General features: G+C 33.5%; 2 protein-coding genes across 2 annotated transcripts; both read right to left on the reverse strand.

The window, feature by feature from the left end:
* Window positions 1-370: 370 nt before the first annotated feature.
* LOC120214135 (alkane hydroxylase MAH1-like) lies at window positions 371-1,888 on the reverse strand. The gene has a single exon (XM_039212105.1). The coding sequence runs from the start codon at window positions 1,886-1,888 to the stop codon at window positions 371-373; it is 1,518 nt and encodes a 505-aa protein (XP_039068036.1).
* A 3,475-nt stretch (window positions 1,889-5,363) lies between these two features.
* LOC120214145 (cytochrome P450 86B1-like) lies at window positions 5,364-6,137 on the reverse strand. The gene has a single exon (XM_039212114.1). The coding sequence runs from the start codon at window positions 6,135-6,137 to the stop codon at window positions 5,364-5,366; it is 774 nt and encodes a 257-aa protein (XP_039068045.1).
* Window positions 6,138-12,433: the final 6,296 nt, after the last annotated feature.

Genomic DNA, 12,433 nt, shown 5'->3' on the forward strand with positions numbered 1-12,433 from the left:
GCCATAAATGGACATGCTTAAAAGTTTAGTGTCAAAATTGATACACACTTATAATTCAATGCCTAGAATGATATCTTTGTAGGCATTGTCACCAAAACGACGTCATTTTGTTCATGTCGTCGCCATAGCCTCGTTAAAATTTAATGGCTTACTAACTTAATTGAAGTTAAAATCAAAATTCAATTCCATAAATAGATAAATTAAAGGTTCAATTCGAAACAAATCTATCAGGCTACACAAGGATTCAGAACTAGAAACACATAAAATATGACATTCTTGACACGAAAAACACGAGTTGAAACTTGCCTAGCTAACAATAATCTCATCATTCACCATATTATTAATTATTGAGGACTGTTTATCTTTAACTTCAGAGTCTTTTGTTGAATCTAACCTTCAAACCATGTTGAGTGGTAAGTGCAAGGACTTTGTTGCTCATTGCAACCTTTTGGTTCTCCACAACCTTAACCTCGAAATTCCGAAGAACATTGATGGCCACTGTGTTCATCATTTTCAGACTCAAATCCTTGCCTAAACAAGCCCTCTGTCCAACCCCAAATGGCAAATACAAGGATGCTGGTTTGTGGACAAACTCTCCCACCTCTGAAATCCACCTTTCTGGTTTGAATTCCATGCAATCCTCACCCCATATTTCTTCACTTCTTCCCATTGAGTACAATGAGATCAATACCCTTGTGTTGGGACCGATACGATCCCCACTGGGAAGAACGTCTGGTTCGATCGAAGATCTGAAGTCCACTGGTACTGGTGGATACAGTCTTAGTGTCTCGCAGAATGCAGCACGCAGGTAAGCAAACTTGTTCAACTCTTCTGCAGTGAAATACACCATCTTCCCATCATTGCTTTCTGAACAATTGGCTTTAATCTCTTCCAAAATCTTGGTTTCAACCCACGGATGCGTTGCAACGAGCCAGAGAAAACATGTGAGGCCAATAGTTGTAGAGTCCTTTCCTACCGTTAAGAAATCGTATACAACGTCTCTTAGGAACTTGTCTGATTTTCCCAGATCACTCATATCTGACGCTTCTTCTTCCACCATAAAAGCTGTCAAGGCGTCGAACTGATCATCAGCCATGGCCTTGGATCTTCTCATCTCATCTCGTCTTGATGAAATGTATGTGTAGGCAAAATCATCCACCAGCTTCAACCCTCTAGTCAGCTTTTTCTCCTTTCCAATTTGAAGCCATTTCTGCAATTTCCATATCATTGGAGGCACAGTCTTCCTATGAACCAAAGCGTCATCTATGTGCCCCAATGCCTCTGTGATTTCAACAACCGGCAATTCGGCAGATAGAGTCTTGGGGTTGAACCCTGATCCCAACAAGCACATGTAGTCGTAGTTGAACCGACCAAGCACATCTTGGAGGTCTACTTCAGTTCCAAGTGTCTGAAAATGGTCGAGGACCGGGATGAGACTTCCCTCGAGCACTTGCTGGAGAATTCGGTCCATGTACGCTGCAGATTTCTTGTTGTACTTGAAGAATGACAGAAAGACCTTCTTTTGCCTCTTCCACACATCTGAATCTGAAGTGATTATTCCTTCATAGGGCTCCAGGATTTGCTTCAGCTCAGGGCCTTTCACGTAGTTTTCATGGTTTTTGCAGAAAACGTGGTTGATGTTCATGGGATGGGCAGTGAGAAGGAAGTCGGAGCTTGCAAACCAGGGTCCGTGGATCTTGAAAGTGCCACCGTTGGACTTAAGCATATCAGTGAAGAAATCAAGCATTCGATCGGCATTGGAAGCCAGTGCAGGCAACATCCCTACAACAGGCCAAATCCTGACAGTGGAGTTTCTGTTTCTATACCAATGACCAAGAAACAGAAAAGAAACAGTCGAGATAACTGCTACAAGAATGTCGACTGCCATAATTGTTTGATCTGTTTTTCTCAAACAAGTTTCTAGTTTGTTTGTTTTGGTTCTGATGTTCCATGGCTTATCGAAACTACTCCTTTTATAGAAAAGGCGAAGGGGTCTCCATGAAACAATTTGTTTTCTAAGGGCTAAGGAAGATTCCCTCGGTTTATGAAATTGATTATTAATTACTATTAAGAAATCACATGCAAATTTCGCATTAAAGTCCTTACAAATCCAACAACCTATGCCTTATTATATTGTTTCTAAACTAATACAATTGTTGACGCATTACTTTTATATTGCTTCCAACAACTCGTGTCTTTTTTTATATTTTGTACTTATTGTATTGGAAATGTTATTTTAATACATTTATTATTGAAACTCAAATAAGCAAGTACTAATGATTATATATATGCATCGCGTTACTTAACCACCTATATTGTATCGGTAATGTCCAATACTTTAAAGACATACATATCAAATAAAATAAGTGCATAAATAGAGTAAAATTGTTTATAGAAATCATTGTATGAATCAAAGTTCAAATACTAGAAAGTCATATGAATACACATGTTCGGTAACTTGAATGTATAGTTTATTAGTATAAAGTTAGCAATACCTTTAATGCATTTACCTGTTATACACTAACAGAAATCTATTAATTGTACAAAGGCTTGCAGATAGTCCTAATGTTTGTATTTGAGCCTTAAATGTCCTAATTAAACCTGATAAGTTTAGTCTCTTTTAATTAGGTGCCTAGTTTATTAAATTAGATAATAGTTCAGCCTAATAGTTTAGCTTCTTTCAATTAGGTGCTTACTTTATTAATAAGTTAATGATCAAGCACGATAAGTTTAGGTGCTTTTCTTCTAGCCGAAACCATAGCTTCCCCTTGCGCCGCACACCCCCTCCTTAAACCGGCGACGATAAGCATCCACGATCAAGAAAATGCTTACCAAGATAAATCGAAATTGCACGAGTTGATTCAAAAAGCTTCAACGAGAAGTACGAGCATGACAAGGAGGAATTAATGACACGAGTAAGGTCATTAAGATAGATGGACCAACAATTGCAGTCAAAAGAACGAATACATCCAATTGGTTACAATAAATGTCTATGGTTTGACTCTAAACAAACCTTGCTCCCCATTCTTGGTTTGCCCTTCCTTCTTGCAACTGTTGTCCGAGAGATGAGCTTCATATCTACCCATCCATCTCTGCCTGGTGGTTGAATTTAGTCACGGGTGAATGGTTGAGAATAATTGAAAAAATCGTAAGCATACATTATCAATGGCAAGAGTTTTTAACTAACCTTGTAACACTTCGAATAAAACAATCCGTCGTCGTCAACGTTGGTGACCAGCTTGAGGTATAAAAAAGCAAGACGGGGGTGTGCGGTGCAAGTTGGGGGGGAGGGAGAGCCAGGGCTTCGGCAAGAAGAAAAGCATATTAATAAAAAAGGGAAAACTCAAAATTTATCCCTAAACTATTTTAGGTTTACAAAAGACCCTTAGTTAAAATTTCATCTAAAGTTCATGGGTTAAAACAAAAATTAAACTCTGATACTAACATGCCACATCATCTAACTAACAGCATTTAACGTCTCAGTGACCAAAATTTAATAAAACGAGAACGTAAATGATCAAAAGTTAAGTTTTTTTTAATTTGGTGAGTAAAAGTGTACAAATATAAAAAGTAAATGATAATTCTTGTAGTTTAACCTAAAATAAAATAATAAAAAGTATAAACAACTAAAAGAGTGATGAATAAAGGTTGAATCGATTTTGCACTAATTTTTAAATATGTATGAAATTAATTAATCCAATCAACCTGACAACCTAATTCATTTTTTATTCAATAGTCAAAGTCACAGGTTTAAATAACATGCGATCACATTACTAATTTCATTTTTGATTTTTTGTATTGCCATTAATTTTTAATTTATTGATTAATTATTTTTTTATTAATTAATTCAAATCGAATATTGTAAAGATTTATTATGAGATGTTTTTAACCTAATTTTCTTCATTCATTATGTTAAAATTTAAATTTTTGATCTTACTCAAAAATCTTATACCTCATCCACTAAATCAAATGATTATTTATAATTTTAGTTTTGATAAAGATATTTGAACAAACTATTGATACACACATATATTAATGGTATGCGAAATTTCAACAAATATTACTCTAATGAGTCCTTTCGTTAAATTAAATCGACTAATTATATTTTTTATTAATAAATATTACTTTAATGAATTTTATACAACAATTAAATTGTAAAAATATTTGTTTAAAAGAAAATCTTTTGTTCGGTACAGGAAGAAAATCAAACCCATAAGTACATTTGTTTGTTCGACGGACCCAATTACATCATTATGGTGAGAATATTTTTTAATTCATCTTCTTCGTCAGAGTTAATAATTTTTTTCACCTAATTTTAACCGCCACCGAAAATTAGTCATTCTCTAGTATCTGTGGTCGTGCTAAATAGTGATGGACTCGCCTTATTTTTCTTTAACCGTCAGAGTATGTAGACTTTCTCGAATTTAAGAGTTTATTTAAAAATTTGAAGAATATATGCTTTCGAAAAGACAAACATAACAGCGACTGCGAAGACATATGAATGGGGAAATTACAACTGTTTACTTTGCTTTTATTGAAACATAATCGTATAATTGAAACCACGAACCTTTCAGATTCGGATTCCAATTCCGTTGGAAGATTGGTTACTGTTTATCTTAATTTCGGAGTCTTTTCTTGATTCTGACCTTCAAACCATGTTGAGTGGTAAGTGCAAGCACTTTGTTGGTCTTTGTAATCTTTTGCTTCTCCACAACCTTAACCTCGAAATGCCTAAGAACATTGATGGCCACCGTGTTCATCATTTTCAGACTCAATTCTTTGCCCAAACAAGCTCTCTGTCCAACCCCAAATGGCAGATACAAGGATCCAGGTTTGTGGACGAACTCTCCCATCTCTGAAATCCACCTTTCTGGTTTGAATTCCATGCAGTCCTCACCCCATATTTCTTCACTTCTTCCCATTGAGTAGAATGAGATCAATACCCTTGTGTTGGGACCGATGTGATCCCCGCTCGGAAGAACGTCTGGTCCGATCGAAGATCTGAAGTCCACTGGTACTGGTGGAAACAGTCTCAGTGTCTCGCAGAATGCAGCACGCAGGTAAACAAACTTGTTCAGCTCTTCCGCAGTGAAATACACCATCTTCCCATCATTGTTTTATGGACAATTGGCTTTAATCTCTTCCAAAATCTTGGTTTCAACCCACGGATGAGTTGCAATGAGCCACAGAAAACATGTGAGGCCAGTAGTTGTAGAGTCCTTTCTGTTAAGAAATCGTATACAAGGTCTCTTAGGAACTTGTCTTATTTTCCCATCTCACTCATATCTGATCCTTCTTCTTCCACCATGAAAGCTGTCAAGGCGTCGAATTGATCATCATCCAAGGCCTTGGATCTTCTTATCTCATCTCGTCTTGATGAAATGTGTGTGTGGGGCAAAATCATCCACCATCTCCAACCCTCTCCTCAGCTTTTTTTCCTTTCCAATTTGAAGCCATTTCTGCAATTTCCATATCATTGGAGGCACAGTCTTCGTATGAACCAAAGCGTCATCTCTGTGTCCCAATGCCTCTGTGATTTCGACAACAGGCAATTCGGCGGATAGAGTTTTGGGGTTGACCCCGAATCCCAACAAGCACATGTAGTCATAGTTGAACAGACCAAGCACATCTTCGAGGTCTACTTCAGTTCCAAGTGTCTGAAAATGCTCGAGGACCGGGATGAGACTTCCCTGGAGCACCTGCAGAAGAATTCGGTCCATGTACGCTGCAGATTTCTTGTTGTACTTGAAGAATGAAAGCAATGCCTTCTTTTGCCTCTTCCACATATCTGAATCTGAAGTGATTATTCCTTCATAGGTCTCGAGGATTTGCCTGAGCTCCGGGCCTTTCTCGTAGTTTCCATGGTTTTTGCAGAAAATGTGGTTGATGTTCATGGGGTGGGCAGTGAGAAGGAAGTCGGAGCTTGCAAACCAGGGTCCCTGGATCTTGAAAGTGCCACCGTTGGACTTAAGCATATCAGTGAAGAAATCAAGCATTCGATCGGCATTGGAAGCCAGTGCAGGCAACATCCCTACGACAGGCCAATTCCCGACAGTGGAGTTTCTGTTTCTATACCAATGGCCAAGAAACAGAAAAGAGACAATCAAGAGAAGTGCTACAAGCATGTCGAAAGCCATAACTGTTTGGTCTTTTTTTTTTTCTTTCTCAAACAGGTTTCTAGTTTGTTTGTTTTGGTTCTGATGTTCCATGGGTTATCCAAACTACTACTTTTATAGAAAAGCCGAAGGGGTCTCCATGAAACAATTTGTTTTCAAAGGGCTAAGGAAGATTCCCTCGTTTTATGAAACTGATTATTACAAATAAATTATTAATTACTATTAATACATCTCGTGTTACGAAAACTAATTTCTGTATTTCACATTAAAGTCCTTATGAATCCAACAATAAATAACAACTCAAGCCTAGTTATATTGTTTACAAAAACTGATTTGTGTATTTCACATAAAGTCCTTATGAATCCAATAATGAACAATTCATGCCTAGTTATATTGTTTACAAAGTAATAAAATTGCGGACACGTTATTTTTATATTGTTTTTGTCACAACGGTTCTGATTTCACCAAATACATAGTTGTCGTCTGTTAGTTTAGGTGTGATTCAACTACAAAAAATAATATAATCATTTAACTAAAATAAGCTCGGGTCACCCTTAAGATCTTCAGGACACGATGCTAATATCTCCAAGATCATCTTAAGACTTTCGAACGTGATGTTTAAAAGATAAAGATGTTTGAAAGAAAGACTTAATGTAAAAATAAGTGCTCAAATTATATCTTAAGTTAACTTTTGGTGCCAAAATATTTTTTCGTTAAAAGCATGCCTAAAGTTTTTCCCGTGTTATGTGAAAAAAACTGTTAAGTGACATGTTATGTTTATAATTTTTTGAATTTTTTTTCTAAAAAATTAATGTTATTATTATTTCTTTAAAAAAGAATCTAATTTTTCTGAAATTACAAAAAATTCCTGCAACTCTAAATTCTCTTATTCTAGCTCCATTATCAGTTGTCATTGGCCATCATCGGTAGCCTTCTTCATCGTCGAACGGCCACTCATTCGTCGTTGGGTCTCTATTGCCAACCATCCCTCTTGTCGTTGTCTCAATTCCTTTAAATCCAAAAATCCCTAAACCTAATACCGAAATCTCCGACCATACTATCAAATTTATCATTTGCACCATCTTCATTCTCACCAATTATGCATATTTGATGTGATCCTACTGATCATCAAGTTCAAACAAAACATGCTCACAACTTTGAAGTTCTTCCAAGATGATTCTAAGGGAGTTCTTCCATATTTTATTACTTATTTACTCATTTATGCTTTATATGTGTTATATACGTGCTTTGACATTCTAAACTATGCTTGAATATTCATATATTGTCTTATGTTTGCATCCTATAAGATATTCATGCATGTCACATCTTTAATTAGCTTGTTTCATGCATATATTACACATTCCTTACTTATGTTATCATATAAATTGCATTATTATATTATCTATGGCATCACGTGTTACATTATAATGTTACTTATTACTTATTCATTACCTTGAGCATTGTAACTTGCATACATTTTGTCTTTAGTACAATGTACATTCAAGGCAATCCAATGGACAGATTCACGTCACTCATAGAGATTTCCATTTCTGAACATGTTCCTTGCATCTTTGGGTGATGAAGTCTTCTTAATATTTAATCCCCTATCTCTTAGCTTTCCAACGCACTTTGAATCGTATGAATATGATATAGGGAGCTCAATATATGCCCAGATTAATTAAGACAGTACAGGCTGGAAATAAGTACGGGATTTACAACCAAATGAAGAGCCATGTTCACACCTGATGCAATTCCACCTTCATGAATCCATTTATGGCGTGTACAATCATACAATGAGGCTAAAGGTCTTGTTCACATTTAAGGGAGATGGATGCATTATTTTCAAACTCATTCACCAAATCCAAGTGCATGAAGGGAGCCTATGAGTCACGTTCACATTTGGTGCATGCATTCCAAAGGGGCCTCGAATATACAATGAAACATTCCTCCAAATTCATGCAAGGAAATGAACCAACATGTTCACATCAAGAGAGGATGAATTCGGCTATGAAGATGTATTCACTTAAATGGATGAACATTCATTTATTTTATTAGTCCATGAACTTGCATAGGGGACGTACATTGTATCTACTTAAGGATGAACATTCATCCATGAATGTTCAATCATTAAATCTTGTATGTGCATCCTATACATCTCTTAGGCCTATAAATAGCTTTCCATTTCATTTGTAAGAACCAATTGACTTTGTTTAATCAAATATTTGTGAGAGTTTCTCTCTTTAGTTCTTAAGTGAACTTTATTGACTTATCAAACTTATGCTTGTGGCGTCACCCCTATCTATTTCACCCTGATACATCTGGTTCCTATCTCATTATAGATAGTGGGTCACAGTCCTTGTTTACCATCCTTAAATAAGCAATATAAAGTCTGGGTCTTTGTTCTTTAACATTGGTTCTTCTTTGAGTCTTCTTTAAGATACTACTTTTCATATTCATCTCCATCACCTTCATTCTACTTCCATTATCATACTTCATCATTTCCTTTAAACATATCACCAACTTATATATATTTTCCGCTGCCATATTTATCTTTCCATTTCATTACTTCCATTTAACTATTTTTTTAGCTTTCTTGTTTGTGCAGGATCCTTGTTGCTTTCCTAGATCGAAACAATCAAAGATACAACCTTGATTTACCATCCATCCAAGTGAGGCTAGGTTGAACTTCATCAATATTCTTAAATTTGAGTTAAGTGCATATTTGAGTTTCTGCGCGCATGAACTGCGGAGGGGGAGATTTTCACATGCGGGGGTGGGGGAACTTTGCGCAAGCAAGAAGGATTTGCGCGGGGGAATTTAAAAAAAATGATTTTTATATGATTTTTTTTCATTTTTTAAATAATTTTTTAATATATATATATATATATATATATATATATATATATATATATATATATATATATATATATATATACGTGACACATGCCACTTAACGATTTTTTAACGGTCGATATCGCATAGACATCTAAAAGTGTAATAGAGAAAACGTTAGACACATATTTTTAATAAAAAATTCTTTAGACACCTAAAGTTAATCTCAAAATACCATACATCCATTAATATTTTATCTTTGAACAAAATATTAACTTGTAAATGATATTTTGATGTATTAATCAAACACTGATATTGAAAACATAGCAAACAAAAAAAAAATCTTCCTTTATACCAATTTATTACTTACATGTAAAATTGAATAACCATTACATGTTTATTACAATACTTGCACAAATAATTTTATTAATCATTATTTTTCGTTTAGATCAATTAATATTAGTATAAAGTAAGTTACATGTAGGGTAAATTACACGTACCATTAATATATATGTGTGTCAATAGTTTGTTCAAATATCTTTAACAAAAACAAAATCCCCGGAAGATTCCCATATTTAATTCATAATAAGAAAAAGAAAAGAAAATGAGTGATTGATCATCCCTTTCAAACATTTATCTTAGCCATTGTATTATTTAATTCGGGTCACTAATTTTGAATAAGATTATGAAGTTCCATCAGATAATAAATTAATGTTTTGATTAAAAAAATTAATTCATAATATTATTTAAACTAAGATTGAATCGGGTTTATTTCACATGGAACTCATTTTAGTGAATACTCGCATCAACCCAATTGTTGTCTTTACTCCATTTTCTGCTTTAGTGTTCTAAGGTAGATTTGAATAAGAAAATTTTGAGCACAACAACATAAAAATTATTTTAAAATTTGAATAGCAGGTGGAATATGTCCTTCTATTTAGTTTTTTAATATTTTTTATTTTTTTTAATTATAATTATAAATTTAATGTTTGAATTAAATATTCATAGATGATTTATTTGTTGAATTGTAACGATAAACTTCAATATTTTTTTCTTTCGTTGGATTGTTAAGAATACTGATAAAACATTTCATATTTGAGTTAGAATGATTTTATTATTTACAAGTTATTTTTTAATAAAAAAAATATGATTGTTATTTTTAGAGGTCTTGAGTTGAGTTATAAAATAGAACTCGAATAACAACTCAAGTGACTCAAATTGTTTAGTAATTAGTGTAATGATTTTCAAGTTTGAGTAGAGTTTCTCAATTTTGTATAACTCAACCTGAATTTAAAAAAAATTCGAGTCAAATTTATAAAATTGCGAGTCGAATTAACTCAAATCAAGGTTTTTTAAGTCAAGTTAAATGAAAATTTTAATTTTTTAAATCGAGTCGAATTTCGTTCATCCCTACACACATACATCAATAATACTTAAAATTTTATTTAATAAATTATTTTGTTAATTATATTTGTAATGATTCATTTTCGTATTATTCAAGGCATGTTAAGCATTAAATCTTTATAATAAATTCATCAACTCCATGAAACATATGTTCATTCATTCATTTATTTATTTTTAATAATAACATGATTTTTGAACTTAAGGATTTATTTTAGTGTGATGTCTTAGCTTTAATTTTTTTTTTTTAAATTCGTACTTAAAAGTTTAATTTATTTTGTATTTTTGTTTGGATTAAAATGTGTCATATTAAAAGGAAAGCGGCGCTAAGGTTTTTACACGTATTAGGATATATTTCTTTTATTCAACAGTCAAAGTAATAGACTATAACATCCATTTTTTATAAAGATATTTTAACAAATTATTGATACATACATATATGAATGGTACGTGAAATTTCAATAAAATATTAATCATGTTGTTAATTATATTTGTAATAATCATTTTCGACCGGACAGGTGTACTCTTGTAAGCTTTACATTTACCCCATACAGAGTTTTTTTTTTATGTTTAATTTTAAGCCTGAAGCTAGTTCCAAGATTCTCTGGATTCTCTTGATATTGTGAACTTATACATCCTCTGCTTCCGCAAAGATGACTAGATCGTTGGCAAATTGAAGGTAGAGATGCGAAGCCCATTGTTACCAACCAGAACACCATTGATCCATAGACATGGCACGATGATTAGAGCATTGAGAGCTTCCCCGACTAGATTGAATAAAAGAGGGGATAGGGGACAGCCTTGTCTTAGCCCCCTCCTAATGCTGAAAACGTCTGTAGGAGAGCCATTAATCAGAAAACTCTACATGTCCGAATTTGGCAGCTCCTGCAATCCCTTTGTAATGCTACATAGACACAGCCCTGACAGAAAATTGAATCTCGAAGCAACAGCCCCCGTATGTCAACTATCAGCCAAATCAATCAGGAATAGACAAGCTGCCATCAGATCCCGCCTTGGCTATTTCCTCTTGAACAAACCTAATCCACCTTTCTCAACAAAATTTACGACACGTTATTTGACATCAAAACCAAAATTATTTTATTCTATCTATTGTTATCATATTTGTTAAAAATAATTAAAGCATATTATAGACTAAATCAACTATTATTTCTATAAATAAATCCAACAATCCATGACTTGTTATATTGTTTCTAAAATAATATAATTGATTATTATAAGCAACGTTAGTTAGCAACGAATATTGAGGTGTAGTTTGAAGACCGGTCGCTATCTGTTTCTATCATATAACTGCAACCTCGTCCCACTAAACTAATAATTAATATCATCCATATCTTTTTATGAGTTAATTAATCTAAATTAGATATTACATAGTTTTATTACGAGGATAATTTTTTATTTTAATTTTTTACGTTTTCAGCATGAATTCAAATTTCTGACTTTACTTAGGAGTTAGGATCCTAACACTTCATCCCACTAAACTAATAATTAATAGCATCCATATCTTTTTATTATATTAAAAATGTTTATTATTTTGATATACTATTAAAAATTGAGTTCATTGAGTGATCTAAGTAGTAAAAGAGAATATTTATCATCATAAAAGATTAGAGTTCAGATAGTTATATATGTAGGGTGTGTACGTTGTCAATAAACTAAAAGAAATTCTAAAAAGATATACCACTAACTACATAATTAAAAAAATATAAACCTTTAAAATTCTACAACTATAAAAATAAGGCAAAACTACTACATATACCACTAACTTTGTCTACTGATTTGTTTATACCACAAACCTTTTAATTTTGTCAATTTTAACACTAAACTTTAGTTTTACATTCAAGTATATCACTGCCATTAAGACAGTAATGGGACGAGGACATGGCTAACAATCACTCTGCCGTTAAGATAGTAACGAGATGATGACATGGCTAGCAATTAATGACGTGACATGCCACACCAAAATGATGTCATTTTGGTGCTGCTATTCTAATACATAAAACGACGTCGTTTTAGAGACTAGATTTTAGAGGTGTATCGATTTTGTCACTGAACTTTTAAACAAT

The sequence above is a fragment of the Hibiscus syriacus genome, unplaced genomic scaffold, assembly GCF_006381635.1.
Source record: "Hibiscus syriacus cultivar Baekdansim isolate YM2019G1 unplaced genomic scaffold, ASM638163v2 tig00000757_pilon, whole genome shotgun sequence".
In the NCBI taxonomy this organism is placed as follows: domain Eukaryota; kingdom Viridiplantae; phylum Streptophyta; class Magnoliopsida; order Malvales; family Malvaceae; genus Hibiscus; species Hibiscus syriacus.